The sequence below is a fragment of the Protopterus annectens genome, chromosome 1.part1 (assembly GCF_019279795.1).
Source record: "Protopterus annectens isolate FY-2018-M chromosome 1.part1, PAN1.0, whole genome shotgun sequence".
Lineage (NCBI taxonomy): Eukaryota > Metazoa > Chordata > Ceratodontiformes > Protopteridae > Protopterus > Protopterus annectens.
The window spans coordinates 757841534-757859101 of NC_056726.1; the positions used below are offsets into that span (position 1 = coordinate 757841534).

The 17568-nt window shown below is 40.2% G+C and overlaps 1 protein-coding gene across 1 annotated transcript in view; it reads left to right on the top strand.

Moving 5' to 3' along the window:
* LOC122813409 overlaps positions 1 to 17568 on the top strand; it is a 180445-nt gene that overhangs the window by 91733 nt on the left and 71144 nt on the right. The window contains exon 3 of the mRNA XM_044085721.1: positions 3748 to 3958. Within this exon, the coding sequence (XP_043941656.1) occupies positions 3748 to 3958 (211 nt within the window). The remainder of the gene's footprint in view (positions 1 to 3747; positions 3959 to 17568) is intronic.

Here is a 17568-nt window from a genome sequence, read left to right on the forward strand (position 1 = left end):
TACAGACTAGGCTACCACCCACTGCCACTGGATGGAAAATCCTCTGTCCTCTTGATGTAAAAGCACAGAAAAGAGCTTGCTGAAGTGCAAAAGTATATTTCTTCATCCAACAGCTAGCGAGATAATGAATTCAGAGTAATACATCAGTAGAACAGACAATCAGAGGCAAAATGCACTTTTTTTCAAAATAAGCACAAGGAAAGGGAAATAAATAATTTAAGATATCAACAGTAGTGTAGAAAGGGAGCAGCTTATATAGCTCAATTTACAGTAAGCTTAAAAATCACCAAGTGTAAAAAGCAGATAAAGTAATGTGAGGATGGGTGGGAAAAATAACCAGCAGGGAGTCAACAACAGTGCTTGTAGTTTTTGCAGGCCTTGAGTCTTATTAGAAAAAACAACGCCACAAAAATCCTCTGTGTATGTAAGTATCACTCAAAAAACAAATTAACCAATAAAAAAAGCATGTGAAATGTGCAGCCTGGGTAATTTAAATGTCTATCTGTTTAAGCAACTAACAGAGAAAAAAAAAGAGATTACTTTCCTCACCATTAAGGAGTCACCAACAATGCCTGTAGTTTTTGCAGGTTGTGGTTCTTATTAGAAAAAACAAGGCTACTGATATACTCTGTGTATTTAAGTACCACTCAAGAAACAATTAACCAATAAAAAAAAATCACATGAAATATGCAACCTTGGTAATTTAAGTGTCTATCTGCCACAACAAACAAAAATACCAGGCCAAGAAAATTTCTCAAAACAGAAAACAAAATGAAACAAGTAAAACAAAAACGAAAGCAGCTCTATCAGCTTAAGCAACTTACAAACAAAAAGAGATTATTTTCCTCACCAGCAGCGAGTCACCAACAGTGCTTGTAGTTTTTGCAGGCCTTGAGAGCAATGTAGTTGTTCTCCACTAGGGTTCCTTGTGTGTTGAGTCTATACATTCTTCTTGTGTATACATATTTTTGGGGGTTCACCAGTTTCTTCCCACATACCAATGACGTGTCATGGGTGAAGTGATGATCTTCCAAAATGTCTGTAGATGTGATTACCATGTATGTGGCTGTGGCCTGCGATTAATGGGTACGCTGTCCAGGATTAGATTGACATAGGCTGTGCTTCTCTGGTAAACTGAAGTCAATTAAGTAGGTAATTGTAGAATGAATAACATTGAATAAATGAATGAAGAGTAAGAACATATATTTTATAGTGGTCAGGCATTCATAAGGCATATATCCAACTCATTCATGACAGTATAAGGAAGGAGTTAGAGAGTTATATTTTGGAGAGCATTTACAAATTGTATTGTTAATATGTATGAGAACAAATGACTTAGAACCATGATAAAGAGAGATACCATAAGAAGAAATAAAGATAAATAGGGTGGAATAGGGTCCTTTGAGTTCTACACCATATAGCCTTTATATGAATTTAATGGTAAAAGAACATGATTCTTTATGGTGATGAAGTGTGAAAGATAATGCAGAGAATGAATTCCATGATCTCTCTCAAATGCGGAGTGCATGTTATTATGCATTAGAGAAAGTTATACTATAAGATGTATGGCTTCAGGACTTATGATAAACATACACACACATGCACACTCACACAGTTACTGCTGTACAGTTTCTGTACTGGAACATAAATCCAGAAACCCGATGTTTGAGGAAAGAATCCTGACATTCTTATCTTCCCACCTTCAAAGGTGAGTGCTCCCCATGATGCATCACTGGTACTGTCAACAGATGTTGCTGAAAGTGCTGCATCACATTCTGAATTTCATTTCACAGTATCAGAGCAGTGCAGGATCTTTTGGAGCTTTTCTTATTTATCAGCCTTCACTAGTGAATAAAATAGCTACAGTGAGAACAGGATCTTGCTGGCATGCACTGTCACTTAATACTACTGGACATTCAGCACATAAATCCGCAACAAATCTAGTAGTGAATAAACAGAAAATATTTATCCCATTTTAGTAATAAAATTCCCAACTTTTAGACTAGTTTCCACATGGTTAAACTACTGTATATGTTAAAAGGTTATAAATAAGACATGGTCTATTTTTTCTTACATTACATTGACAACCAGCAAACCTGTATTGGTGTGAGTACTAGGGCCATAACGGTTGTAGGTAGGTCAATAAAGAAGACAGTCAGACTGCAGCAGCAAAGTTATAGATGCAACAGTAAGCAAGCACAAAAAAGGGAGTAAGCATTAGTCCACAAATCTGCATGCTAAATGCAATCCGGTCAGCTACAGTGGCATGCAATACAGCAATAACAAATTACATACTACCATGAGTTTGTGTCAATAAGCAACATGAAAATAAGGGACCATGCAGGCATCCCATGGCATCTATGCAGCCAACTTTTCAATACATTATAGCAACTAGGGACTTTTGGCACCATCCTGCAGAGACCTTAGCAGTGCTACTTACTGTGCTATTGAAAGTTGCGTGATATTTAAAGTGATGCCAAAAATCTAGTCTAGCTCAAGGAATATTTTGATACAGTTAAGTATTTGAACATTCTATAATGATACAGTTGTTGCTTTAGTGACTTCCATTGATTTACAGTGCTATTAAAACAGAGACTAAATGAGTTGTTTTGGTCATCCTTTACCACTCTGAAATATATCCATATAACCACTAACATCATGGTGGATAGTGATTTTTAGCACAGCCATTAATATTATGGTTGATGGTAATTATGATTTATCACTCCACCCCATGCGAGCCTTCTACTCAGCAAATATGGCAATAGTCAAGCTTGAATCATGCCAGAGTTATCAAATCTGTCCATAAAACTACAAGTCCCCTCCATGTAACCTCTGTTTGGACTTGAGTCACATGATTTCTTCAGTGTAGCATCCCTAATAATTTCAATTTATGAACTGTAAAACTATCTTTTTGTTTAATTTCTGTCACACGCAGAACTCTCACTTTTGTCAGCTACACACTCAGAGTAATGTCATTTGGCTTTGTAAAATAATAAACAGCGATAGATACATAGAGTTTACAAGGTCCAGTCAGTCCATGGATCTTAATCACTTTGCCAGTACCCCTGTCACTGGACATTTTCTGCTTCCAGGAAGGCAAAACAAGTTAGGACCAAGATGAATTTACACACACCCATACAATCTTCAGTGTTTCTCTTAAGGGAAGTAAGACAAGTGTTCTTTTTATATGTACTGGATGATTATTCCAGTGATGAGGGATGGCTGAGTAATAAACCCTTCTGTCCAGCATGTCTTAGCTAATATTTGTGGAGCTATTTGTTTTGCAGAGGTGTAGGAGATCAAGGAGGTTGGATCTAAGAAGTATCATACAGTGCCTGAAAATTTGATCAAAAACATAAAGAATAATTTAAGCTCATAGATAATTATTAGACTAGCTGTCCTTGTGGGCCATGTTAAGCCTAGCCAGTTTCTTTTTTTAAGATGAGAATCAAACCCTGCACTTTGTGTCTGTGAGGTAATGACTTAACCATTATGCCAACATACTGTTTATAATTTCTACAAGTTGGTATTTGGAACCCTGATACCTTTGTGCTGTAAAAGTCTTTATAAACCAGCATTTATGCAGTGAAATGTTTGTAGTTGTCATCTTCTAGACATATCTGGCTGAAGTAAAGCACAATTGTGTAATGTATTTTGCAAAAAAAAAAAACTGTGCAGAATATATTCCTTAAAAATAACAAGTAGTTATTTTATTATTACTTTTAATGATTTATTTTCTATTTTCAGAAAAGGATTGTATTGAGGCTATGTTAAAAAATGTACAAAACAAGCAACCATCACAGAAGATCCAGCTTCCCAGATTAGTTAAAAAAGGTGTTCCAGACAGCCGCTGTGCAAAACCTATTCGAGTTAACCAACTAAAAGGTGTAGACCATAGAGTGGATGACTCACATGTCAATGAAAGGCACCTGAAACAACTTATGGACAAAATAGACAGGTAGGTTGTAGAATTCTAACTAAGTTAATGAGAGCCATACCCAAATTCTATGAGGAGATTTATCATTGCAACTTGAAATTTTCAGTTAGTAGTTAAGAGGTAATCAATTTCTGCCAGGTTAGTTTAAATTTTTGAATTACTCCCTACAGTTTTGTATTTATATGTTGTCAGTGTCAGCAGCTCAACAAATAGATCATTTGCATTTTGTGCTGGAAGTTCAGAGGGCTGTGGGTTCTATTCCTCCTCCAGTAAAGTAACTGAGGACATTTTTCATTGGCTGACACTGCAGTGTAACATTAGTGTACACTGCACTCATGAGAGTACCTTGCTTTGGATGAGATGTTAAACTGAAGTCCCATCTGCCTTAATAAGCGGTAAGTACAGGTGGATGTAAAAGATGCCACAACACTTACCAAAAAGAACAGTGAAATTTCCCTGGTGCCTGGACAAATTTCCTGTAGTCAATAACTTGGGTCTTTCCTGAAAAGTAGCCATCAGTCCAGTGACACCTCTGTGTGTTTCTGCAGATATATCTTACTAATGCTTATTCATATTTGGATTTATAAATCCAAAACCATGCTACATACAGAGTATTAAAAGAGTTCATCTTAAAGCTTACATAATGGCAAACACAACTCTATTGATATTTGACCTCTGTCTAATGTAGGTAAACAGATATTAATTGGTGATTTTATAAACTGTTTTTATATTGTCATAAATTTCACATTTTTCTAAATATCTTGACAACCATGCAGTACAGACAGACCTACTTAGGCTAACATGAAAGCTCTCAGTTGGATGAATAAAATGAAGCTGAGAGTATATGTGTAACTTGAAAGGTTGCTGTGATTGTTTACACAACATTATAAACTTAACACTTATATGTTGCAAAATCCTGTTTAAGACCTAGAACCTAAAGAATACTACCACTATAAAATAATTTGTGCTGAAGAATTTGCCATTCTCACTTGTTCAGTAACCACTGTGGATACTGAGATATGAACATTTGCTTGAAATGTATGAATATAATTTGATTCTATAAAAAAGCTTAGGATGTCCTTCGTGGTTCACTGTTGCAGTCATGACTGTAGGGTTCTTCCTGCCAGCAGCAGCCCTTGATCGACCAGAATCCCAAAGTCTGGATTGGGCGTTAGCTGAGGTCGCTTTTATCCTGACGTCAATGCGCCAAAAGTATAAAGACCTCAGCTGACGCCATTACCCCAATCTTTCTTGCCGCGCGATGCCCTGAGCAGTTTGTTGATGCCGGTCGGCCTACTCCTGTCTATTTTTGGATTTACTTCCAGGATTTTTCATTTTATAAGATAAGTCCCCCGTTGTGGAGGTCTTTTTCTTGTTCCAGTCAGATGTCAGAAAAAGTTAATAATTGTATTTCTTATGGGAAACAAATACCTCATAGGGATTTTCACTCTTATTGTATTCCCTGCCTGGGGCCTGACCACGATGTTGCTAATTGTAGGTTTTGTGCTAGATTTAATCAGCGTACTATTAGGAGTAGGTACAACTTTGCCTTCTATTATTTTGGTAGAAGGTTTAATTATAATATGTCTTCGGATTCTTTTCTGGCTTCTGGTGTGTGTAAGAGGCGCAAAGATAAAGACAGACCTCTGAGGTCCAAAGCAGAGGATATTACTCAGTCATTGCCAGTTGCTGGTTCGTCGGTCGTCAGTGAGGCACCTTTGCAGCCCCTGTCGTCCACCTCTTTTGAACCAATTTCCTGTACCAACTCTGGTGTGGAGCTGATGGGGCCTTCAGTATTGCCAGGGAATGGACCTTTGGATACTACTCCCTCAGTTGGGTCTGGAGCCGGTAGGCAGGTACCGGCTTCTGAGGGAGTTTTCAGGCTTTTCACAGCTTCATGTCAATATGGATTCAGTTTTGCATTCTAAGACAATGACTACGGCTCCAGCTAAAAAAAAAATGGCAAGCACAGACGCCTTTTGATCAGGGTCCTAGGCCTCAAAGGCAGATGCTTAGGATGGCTGAAGATTTGTTATCTATGATCAGGGGTTCTCATCCCCCTCCTGACAAAAAGCCTAGATTACAGTCCGATTATGATTCTTCAGACCAAATTTCTGTTTCTTCTGCTTCTTCCCTTGAGCAGGATTGTTCCTTTCCTCCTTATGAGGATTCTGATGCTGAAGATTCCTTTCCTTCAGCCTCTCCTCCTGAGGATTATTCTTTTGGTGAAACTTTGCATGATATGAGGGAGCATTTTCACTGGGAAGGGCAGGAATTCTCTAAAACCAAGAAAAGGCTTAGGGATTTTCTTCTTCTCCCTCAGCATAAGCCTCTTGCTATTCCCCCTGTATTGGACATTGTAGATGATGTTTTTTCAGAAGCTTCCCTCTCTCCTGATTCTTTTCCCCCTGCTCCAATCAAACCAGATATGTATTATAGGGTTCCAGAGTCTCACAAGTTTCTTTATAGATTCTTTCACCTGATCCGGAAACAATTTCTCAGGGTCCTAAGGGTGTTAAAGCAGCCTCTGCTAAACATCCTATTCCCTCTGACCGAGAGTCCAGGGCTTTGGAAAGATTGGGTAAAAAAGTTCATACTTCTGCTACATTGTCTATTAGAGCTTTGAACTGTCAATTTCATATGCTAAAGTATCAGCAATACCTTTTGTCTGTATTTAAACAAAAGATGTCAGCTGTTTCTATTGGTGCGGATGATAAGGAGTTACAGGATTTATTGCATGCTGTTGAACAAGTGGGTAAACATACCCTGCATTGTGGTTTTGATTCTTTGGAAGCTTCTTGTAGGGCTGCAACAACTGGCGCAGTTATTAGAAGACATGCTTGGTTAAAGGAACAAAGCTTGCCGGATCAGGTTAAAGCCAAACTTTTGGATGCCCCTTTGCAGCACGATGTTTTGTTTGGGACCAAAGCTGAAGAGGTATTAAAGAAAATGGAGGACAAAGCCAAATCTGTGCAGACGGTTAAGGATTTTCTACAGGCGCAACCTCCTAGATTTAGCAGGCACTGGCCAGCTAAACCTTGGTCCTTTCCAAGCTCAGACAGGCCTCAGAGAAGCAGATTCAGGTGTTCCAGAGGTAGGGGACAGGCACAAACCCTTTTTAGGAATAGGCAGTGGACAGCCCCCTCTCCAAAGGAGGTGAAGATAAGTCTCAACCCTACCAGAAACAGTCTTTATGACTCTCCCTTTCTGGTTCCAGGGGCTCCTCTCCTGGAAGCACCTTTGGGAGGAAAGATTTCTCTTTTTTATCAAAATTGGGGCCACATAACCCGGGACAAATGGGTTCTGGACATAGTCTCAAGAGGTTACAGATTTCATTTCCACACCTTGCCAAAACTGAATGGTTGGCCAGATCTGCCAAATCACCAATGGGCAGAGGCACAACTGCAGGTTCAGTCCCTCTTAGCTATGAGGGCCATAGAATTGGTACCAAATTTAGAAATAGGGCAAGGTTTTTATTCAAGACTTTTCCTGGTTAAAATTCGTGGAGACCAATTCTGGACCTTTCTGTACTAAACACCTTCCTAGATGTACCAAAATTCAAGATCTGGAGCATTTCTCCCTGGGCCTCTGCTGAAAACAGGCTCTGTGGAACCTAGTCGGACTTTCCCGGTCAACAAATCATAAATAAAATAATAAAAAAAATAAGATGCTCACTCTGCAGCAGCTGCTGCCTATGTTGGGCAAGAACACTTGGATGGTGACTCTGGACTTAAAGGAAGCTTACTTGCATATTCCTATAAGGTGAGAGTGCAGAAGGTATCTGAGATTCAAAGCAGGCTCGAAGCATTACCAGTTCTCTGTGCTGCCCTTTGGCTTATCTACTGTGCCCAGGGTCTTTACAAAGTGCCTGGCACCAGTAATGGCATTTTGCAGACAGCAGGGGATTTGAATATACCATTATCTGGACGACTGTCTTATTCAAGCGGATGACAAAGACACTCTACTTCAGCATCTAGCTTTTGTGCAGCATCTTCTACAGTACCTCGGATTCACAGTGAATCTAAAGAAGTCAAATCTGGTGCCCACACAACAAATTACTTTCCTGGGGTGCTCTTCTGAGTACTACAACCCAAATGGCTTCCTTGACACCAGACAAAAAAGTGCAACTGGCTTCTTCTTTCCAACACCTGGCTTCAATGAAACAGCTGACTGCAAGAAAGGTTCTGCAGGCTTTAGGTTACATGGCTTCCTGCATTCTCCTAATACCATATGCAAGACTGCATATGAGGAAACTACAGTGGTACCTCAAGAGTGTGTGGTCTCAGCATTACCACAGTTTGGAAACAGTGATCATGATTTTGCCTTGTCTACAGCAAGAGTTTCTTTGGTGGGCCGAAGCCTGTCTCCAGAACAAGGGGAGGCCTTTTTGTCCTCCACCAACCAACCAAGTTCTGACAACGGATACTTCAGATTATGCCTGGGGAGCCCACATGCACGGGAGATGTCTTCAGAGTGTTTGGACAAAGGAGCAAATTCACCTGCACATAAATTTGAAGGAGATGCTCGCTGTTCAGAATGCTCTGATAGCCTTCATGGACTTTCTTTTTCCAGGGCAATTGTTGATAAAGACAGACAACACTATAGTGATGTGGTACATAAACAAGCAGGGGTGCTCTCACTCTTACCCCCTGTGTAGGTTAGCCATGGCTCTGTGGTACACTGCACTGACCTGCAGAGTCCACTTACAGGCACAATTCCTGCCAGGAAAAGACAACACTCTGGCAGACACATTGAGCAGGACACTTTCGGATCCACATGAATGGATGTTGGATGTGCGGATATTCAGGATGATAGTACAGGCATGGGGATGTCTGGACATAGATCTTTTTGCATCCCCTCAGAATCATCAACTTCCAACATTCTGCACCAGGACCTACCACAAACTAGCATGGCAAGTGGATGCCCTCTCATTCAGTTGGAAACACTTCTCGGTATATGCTTTTCCTCCTTTTCCTCTTCTACCTCGGGTACTTCTGAAGATAAAACAGGACAGACCGCAAATGATTTTACTGGCTCCCAATTGGCCTCGACAATTCTGGTATTCCACTCTGATGAACCTAGTTCAGGAGCCTCCCTGGATTCTGCCTCAAATCCCTCATCTACTGTCTCAACAGGACTGCCGGATCCTGCACAGTCATGTCAAAACTCTGAATCTAGCTGCCTGGCGGATCCAGGGTCTGTAAACACCTCTACTCTTTCCAAACAGGTAATGGATGTAATCCTTGAAGCTAGACGGCCCAGCACTAGGAAATCTTATGCAGGTAAATGGAAAAGATTTTGCTCCTGGTATCAAGTCCAAGGTGGTGATTCTACTGTCCCGAACATTCCACTGATTTTAAAGTATCTGGCAGAGTTGTTACATACGGGCCTATCTTTTTCATCTATTAAGCTTCATGCTTCTGCTATTTCTGCACATTACAATATGGATCCTCTGATTTTTTCTCATCCATTACTTAAACAATTTCTTAGAGGGGCTAAGAATGTTCGGCCCCCTATAAGAGCACCTGTTCCCACTTGGGATCTTAACTATGTTTTGGAAAAATTAACCTTGTCTCCTTTTGAACCTGCAGCTTCCACGGATTTAAAATTTTTGTCTTGGAAAACTGCTTTTCTTTTAGCTATAACCTCTGCTGGAAGAATTTCGGAATTGCAAGCACTCATGGCTGTGGAACCCTTCATTATTTTTCATAGGACAGGGTACCCCTAAGGACTAATCCCACCTTTATGCCTAAGGCGATTTCGGCAGTGGTCTTGAATCAGACTATTCATTTGCCTACTTTTTATCCTAATCCTCAAAGTGAGGAAGAAAGTCTTTTGCACTCTTTGGACGTGCACAGGCAGCTTCATTTTTCCTGGACAGGACCAAGATATTCAGGAAATCTGACCAATTGTTTGTCGCTTATGCTCCTACTGTTCTAGGGAAAGCAATCACTAAGCAAATTATTTCTAAGTGGATTGCCCACTGCATCAAGTTCTGTTACTCTTTTCATGGCAATCCAGTTCCTAGGACTCATTCTACCCAGGCTACTGCTGCTTCAGCAGCCTTTCTTTGTGGGGTTCCTACCAAGGATATTTTAGAGGCTGCTACTTGGAGTTCTGAGCATACTTTTTCTAAGCATTACAATCTCCCTCTCTATTCTAAATCTAGGGCCGGTTTTGTAGCTGCTCCTTCTGTTTCTCCTCCAGCCACCCTTTCTTAGCTTTGGGACTCAACCCTACAGTCATGACTGCAACAGTGAACCATGAAGGACATAGTACAGTTGTGTACTCTTACCATAAATGTAGATGTTCGAGTGTGTTCACTGTTGCAGTCTGAGTTACCCTCCCTCCTACCCCCTCTTTTGTTTTTTCTTTGAGTATTGTCTGTTATGAGGTATTTTGGCTGCTGAGGTTTTGGGCACCTTACATCTGGGGCAAGAAAAACTGGGGTAATGGCGTCGGCTGAGGTCTTTATACTTCTGGCGCATTGACGTCAGGATAAAAGCGACCTCAGCTGACGCCCAATCCAGACTTTGGGATTCTGGCCGATCGAGGGCTGCTGCTGGCAGGAAGAACCCGACAGTCATGACTGCAACAGTGAACACACTCGAACATCTACATTTATGGTAAGAGTACACAACTGTACTTTCTGCCCATTGGAAGTAACAGTGCAAACTCCCAGAGTTCCATAGGAAGGAATGAGTTAACTACATAGGTAAACATATTCCATGCTAATATCTTGCAGCAATGACCCAGAAAATAGCCTTTTGAATAATAAAGTACAAACTGTATAGGTACAACATAAAACACGCCAAACTGGAATGCAGTTATATTCAAACATAATAGTAATGCAACTATTTCTTGGCATATTACTTTATTAAAACTATAACTGTCTTATCTTGCTTTAAGCTTAGATTCATTCAGAGTTTGGTCCTAAACTTAATGAGTTTATCACTTCCTTTTTAATTTCAGTTGAGTTGGTTATTCCAAGTAAAGGAAAGAGAAGATAATATTCTAAAATAATCAAGTAATTAGGGTACTACAGTGCTGAAATATAGAACAATAGCAGTGCATTTTTGTAAAAGATCAAAAGAAAACAAAAACAAAAATAGCTGTGCCTACATCCTAATTAAATAAAACATGCATAAAAATAGAAAATGCATGTCATTAGGTATACTGGCATAACGCTGCTCATTGTCCTAAAGGTAACTCAGTTACTGTGACCTGAAGAATATTTCTTCTGAAAAGTTTTGGGTAATAGTGAGCTAATAGGTATTCCTAAGCAAGGAAATCACATTTACTATAAACATAGATTCAAAGGCTTGATTTTTAAGGTTGGGACCAACTGGTCTTCTGGAAGCTTGATTGTCACAACCCCATGGTTATAGTTTCTATTTCAACTATAATTAGATTATTTTTGAAAGAAATTAATGACTGACTTGTTCCAGTTTTAAAGGGGGAAATTATTCCATAATCATGGAAGGTGATATATAATATATCTGTCACATTTTCATAGGAATAATAGGAATTTCAAAGCAATTACATCTCAGGACCAATTATGCCTTGCCAGTACCCACCTTTGGGCAGTACCACCTTTCTCCTGGAGGACTAGGCCAGTCAGTCCTGGGGTAAGTTTCTGGGTCCCCATCCAATCATCAAAAATTTATTTAAAGGATTATTGTGTGTCACACTACTTAACCTGCAGAGGGTCTGTTCTAGAGGTGTGTTTGTGTGTGTGTGTGTGTGTGGGGGGGGGGTAGTATGATGACTCTGTCTCTTCGTCACATTTTATTTATCTGCTGATAAAAACTTACATCCCTGATTTTGATATTTGTGGAACTATTAGACGTGGAGATGCAGAAAATTGAAGACAACTGGATCTCAAATGGCATGCAAGGCAAAGCATAGATCTTTCCTCAAGAGCTGATAGGATACTAAATAAATGGACAGTATTTCCAGCCTCTCTTGGTACCTCAGACTCTTTAAGTCTGTGATCCCCTTAGTAACCACTGGGGTCTTTCTAGAGAAGTTCATTCCAAATGTTCATTGTACTCAAGAATTGGCCAAATCATATAAAGGAATTGTGATGTCTTTAGATCTGGATGATATTCCTTTGTCAATTTGCTGTACTAAGTAGAAGGATTTTCTCACTACTGTTGTCATATGGTGATCAAAAGAAAGGGAATTATTAATTAATGGTGTTCATCGTATTGATCACTGCTGCAGTAGCCTTAAATTTATGGATTGTATCCTGCCAAGGATATAACAGTGGGCCAACTTCCAAAGCTTCGGGGCATTTTCCATGTATCCAAACTGTCAGGCAGCTCATGCTGAACTGACTAAAAGACAAGTTTGGATGTAAAAGCCCTTCAGAGCTTTACTGCCATCCAAGAGTATGAGCCTCTAAGGCTTTTGAGAATTGACGGTCAGCTTGTGCTGTTCCTCAGCTATGCAGATAAGTTCTCTTTGGGGAAAAAAACTTCCATTTTCTTATTTGTGTTGCTGTTTTATCATTTCCTTCCTTATGAAAGTTATTTTAAAGCTAGGAGTGCTGTGTTTTAATGGACTGTCACAAGACTATGTCATACTTTTAAGAGGAGCACTAATTTTTTCCTGTCAGTTTAAAAGTGGAGTAAAGGAACTAAAAAAACATTTCTGTGGAGAAATTGTGTTTATTTTCCTTTGTGGGGCTGGCACAGTGTTTTAAAGTGTTTTCTGTCAAAAAATTAAATGTTGTAGGCTGTTAGTGTTTACTGGCATTTGCTGCTTGTGTTCCCTGGAAAAGTGGTACCATTTTCAGCTTGACCATATAATGGACTACAGGTCCCATGATCAGTCCTTCTTCCAGCCACAAAAAGAAAAAAAAACTAAGCAAACAGCCTTTGCCACCACAGCAGCCTAGCGGTTTGCCTCAGCCACAGGTGGGTGACTCTGCTGTGGCCATTTGTTGTACCTCCAACCACTCATTTTTTCACCTGGATCCCTCTGGTGTAGCACTACAGCCACTATGGACCTGGGGTTAGCCATGACTTCTGAGGCTGTTACGGTCAACTCAGTGGACAAAGGAGAGCCACTTTTGTCAGTCCTGTGAAACAGAACAGGGAAGGTGTCCGTGCTGTGTCAGAATGATGTACCCATCCCTGGGGAAGCTACTGCCATTAGTAACACAGTTGGCTCCTTTCTTCCTGTTAAAAAGAAACAGAAAACCAAACATGTATCTACTCCTCCTCAAATTTCTTTGGATTGGAGTAATTTACTGGGGCTGGCACAGGGTTTAATTCAGGCTATTGATTCTTCTTGTGAAGTTGTTGCTGGTTAAAGAAAGTGGGATACCATTTTTCCTGAAGAAATTCAACATTCTGAATTTGAACAGGAAAATCTAGGGTTTTTTTTTTCCTCAGACATCTTATTCAGACTCAAGAGAGCTCAGTTTCTGATTCTCCCTTTGGTGGTTTTTCTTTCTCTATGACTATTACTAGAATGTGCCAGTGTTTTCAGTGGGAGAACACTTAAGTTTCTTAGTGCCTCGGAAAATATTATGAGTTGTTACAAAAGATTTTTCCAGAACCTAAACCCATTTCTCCTGTTCTCTCTGCTTTAGAGAATGTGTGTTACTGCTCACACTTTTCCCGATAGTTAGCCAACTGCCTCTAAAATGGCAGATAGAATGTATAAAGTTTCTCAGCCTTTTAAATATTTATACATTATTTCCAAACCTGTCCCAGCAGCTATAGCTATAGCTGATCCCACTGCTGCTAAGCATCTAGACAATTCCAATCCTACTCTTTCTGATAAGGGTGAGAAAATTATTAATAGGTATGGGAAAAATTGTATGTTTCTACAACTTTGATTTTCAGAATTTTGAATTGTCAGGCTAATATGTTAAAGTTTGTTCTGACTAATTATGAAAGTATGAGGCATGTTTTATAGGTTCATAGGTGTTTACTAGACTAATGACCACAAGGGCCTTTTTAAGTCTAGCCATGCATCCCAAATCTCTGACAAGTTCGGATACCCTTGATAAGTGTAAGCAGGAGTTTGGGAGATGAAGCATTTACAGGTTACCTGTGTCCATTAGAGACACAGATACCAAACCAGGGATGGATTTCTGGTTTCCCATCCAATTGCCCAAGTTGCACTTGAATTGGGTTAGGGAGGAACTCTGCTTCACATGGATGGGGAACCTGTTCCATAGATGGGGTATCTTTGGGATACATACCTATCTCTCCAGCAGGTCCTATTTATATCACAGGCAAGGATTGTTTGGATATGCAGGAGGTCTAGCAGAGTGGGGTTTAACAATGCCCTGTATGCCAGGCATAGATCTCCCCTCAGAAGCTTGTAGAAGGCAGAATACAGGGATAGGGCCTTGACGCAGTCTGCATAGGACATTTTACTTACACCCTGCATTCTTTTATTGAGAAACCTCTGTGAACATTCCAATTGCTGGATATGCCTGGTTAGGTACATTCCAAAGGGGGCATTGTACTCAATAATAGGTTTGATGAATGCCAAATACAGTGGAACAATGACTTCCTTGGACTTAGATGCCATACCTTTGTTTATAAGTTGCGCAGTATAGAACGATTTCCTCACCACTGTAGACACATGATGATCAAAGGCTAGATTACTATCTATAAATAACTCCACAAAGCAAAAATAAGTAAAAATACAACCACAGAGAGGAGGAAAAGTCCAAGAAACTTTAATATTAAGATTACTATCTATGTGTGCCCCTAAGTCCCTGAGTACTGGGTCACCTCTAAGGGGTGTGCTGTCAGTATGATAGTTACCAGGGATGGATGACTTCCCAAAGGATACTATTATGCATTTCTTGGCATTTAGTTTTAGCCCATGGCTCTGACACGAGTTATTTGTCTGTGCCAGCCCCTCCTAGATAACATTTGTGTCACTGTGAGATTTAATGACAACACCAAATTTGCAATCATCTGCAAATTTAGTCAGCCAGAGACCAATGACATTGGCCTTGACTTCTAAGAAATAAATGCCAAAAAGGAGAGGTCCAAGGAGTGATACCTGAGGCACTCCACTTGTGACTGGTCTCTTTGTAGAGGCGGACTCCCCAATTCTAACTTCCTGGGTCCTGTTCATGAGCCAGTTGGCTATCCATTGGGTGATGTACGGGTTTGTACCTAAACTCCTGAGTTTGTCAATAATGCCCTGTGGAGTATTGCGTTAAATGCCTTGGCCAGGTCAAGGTAGGCAATGTGAACAATTTTGCCCTCATCCATTGCTTTGGTGACCTTCTCAAAGAAGTCCACCAGGTTGAGTAGGCATGCTCTGCCCTTGACGAAACCAAACTGGGTTGGGTCCAGTGTCTGGAGGTTTACTATATCTCTATTGATCATCTCCATGATAATTCTTACCGTGGTTTTACATATAAGACTAGTGAGACTTATGTGTCTGTAGTTTCCAGGGTCTGTAGATGGCCCTCATTTATGCAGAGGGATGACTGTTGTCTTTCTCCATTCGTGAGTCATGAAACCTGTTTGGAAGCTAACAAGATTTGATGAATATGCTTCACCTCAAAAATAGATTCATCACCCAAAGACTCCCTATGCTGTGGAACAAAATCCCGGTACATGTGAGGCAGAGCACCTCGCTGGCCTTGTTCAAGAGAAATCTTGACCAATGGATGGGAGATCGCAGATATACCCCAGGGATTACCTCAGTGTCACTGCTCGACAGAGGCACAGCAAAATAATGGGTATAGTTCCCCATACTAAAGGGTGGCGTGGCGCACCACAAAACGATGGGCTAGGCTTGTAAATGCCCTCGGGCAGATAGCCTAGTATGAACCTATGAACTTATAAGTTAAAAAGTAATTCCAGAGGCCCTGATAGGGCATGCTTCATGCTATTTAGAAGGCATCTTGGGATATTGTCTTGGCCCACTGATCCAGTGCTCTTGGTCTTAGAGAGAGCATTAAGGATCTTTTCCGTAGTGATAGTAGGGGGAGTTATATTTGATGATATAGTTTCTGAGGGAAGGTTGAGGGTAAGACAGGAGTAAAGTTGGAGATGCCCTGGGAGAGAGAACAGGGAAGGTTTCCCTGTTGTGTTGTCTGCAGTTTTTTCTTGTGAGGAAAAAACCTGCTTTAAATAACTTAGTTTTTTTCATTACTTGCAGTGTGTATATGACTCTGTTGATGCTTATTCCAGGGCTATGGCTACTGGTACTATTTTGATATTTGCATGGCTGCATGCTCAGAACATCCCAGATGATGTTAAAAAAAATTTTAAATTCGCACCTGGACAGAGATTTAGTGTTTGGTTCTCTTGCTGTAGAGATGATCAAAAAGTGTGATGAAAAGGGCAGTCTGATCCAGGGAATCTCTAGGAATTTTCACCCCTCCTTTTTCAAATTGTCCAAGGGATTTTAATCTCCTTAGCCATTTTTGGAAAATAAAACAAAACAAACAAAAAATGAATAAACATTCTCAGCAAAATTCAAAATTCAAAAACAGATTTTAAGAAAAAAACTGCAAAAGGGTTCCAAAAAGAAGTCTCTAACCTCCCAAAACCAGAGACAATTCAACAAGCCCGAATGACTTTTCAAGGGACCTGATGGGAGGGGGGTCACAAGGTCTCTTGAATAGTCATTCATGCTTGCTGAATTGTCTCTGGTTTTGGGAGGTTTGAGACTTCTTTTCAGAACCCTTTTGCTGTGTCTTTGGCAACAGATTGCTTCAGTCAAATGGGTCCAGAAAAATCATTCACCACGGTTACAGATGGGAATGGGAGGAAATTCCTGCTTTTCAAGAGGTTATTCATCTTCCTCCAGATCAGACTCCTTTGTTTCTACCAGTTCTTCATCAAATGCTGTCCCAAGGATTGATAGAACATTTCCGTCTTTCCAGGTGGGCAAAGGTTCTTATTCAAGTTTGTTCCTAGTGCCAAAGAAAGAACATTTTTAGAGACCAGTTCTGTATCTTTCTTTCCTAAACCTATTTGTGATAGTGCCCAAATTCAAAAGGTTGGCACTTCACAATCTGTTGCCTCTTCTTCCTCCTTCCTGGTAACACTAGACTTAAAAGATGCTTATCATCACATTCCTATTCTTCCAACCATTTCTTAAGGTTTTGTGTGTCTGAATCCAGTTGTCAGTTTTTCACCTTACCCTTTGGGCTATCCACTGCAGCTAGGGAGTTCATAAAGTATCTAGCTCCAGTTATAGCTCATTGTAGGCTACATGGTATCCACATGTTTCCATGTATAGATTACTTGTTTATCTTTGCAGAGACTTTTTCAAAATGTCAGGAATCTTTCTCTCTTACTCTCTCTCACTTTCTTGGGTGAGAGATCTCTTTTACAAGCTATGATTCCAAGAGAATATTCAAAAGTCTTTCTTGACTCCCTCACACGGGGTTGTATTCCTGGGATGTCAACCAGATGCCTTAGTTCAAAGAGGTTTTCTTCTACAGGAAAAAATAGATCTTTATTTAGATCTATTTCTTAAGTTCTCCACACAGACTTTGGTCGCTGCAAGGGAATACCTCAGAATTTTGGTTCTCATGGCATCTATGATTCTCAAGATACCCAGACTCCGTATGAGAAACAAACAGTTTCTGTGGTATCCCTCAAAGTCTCACAAACTCAGTATGTCAATTT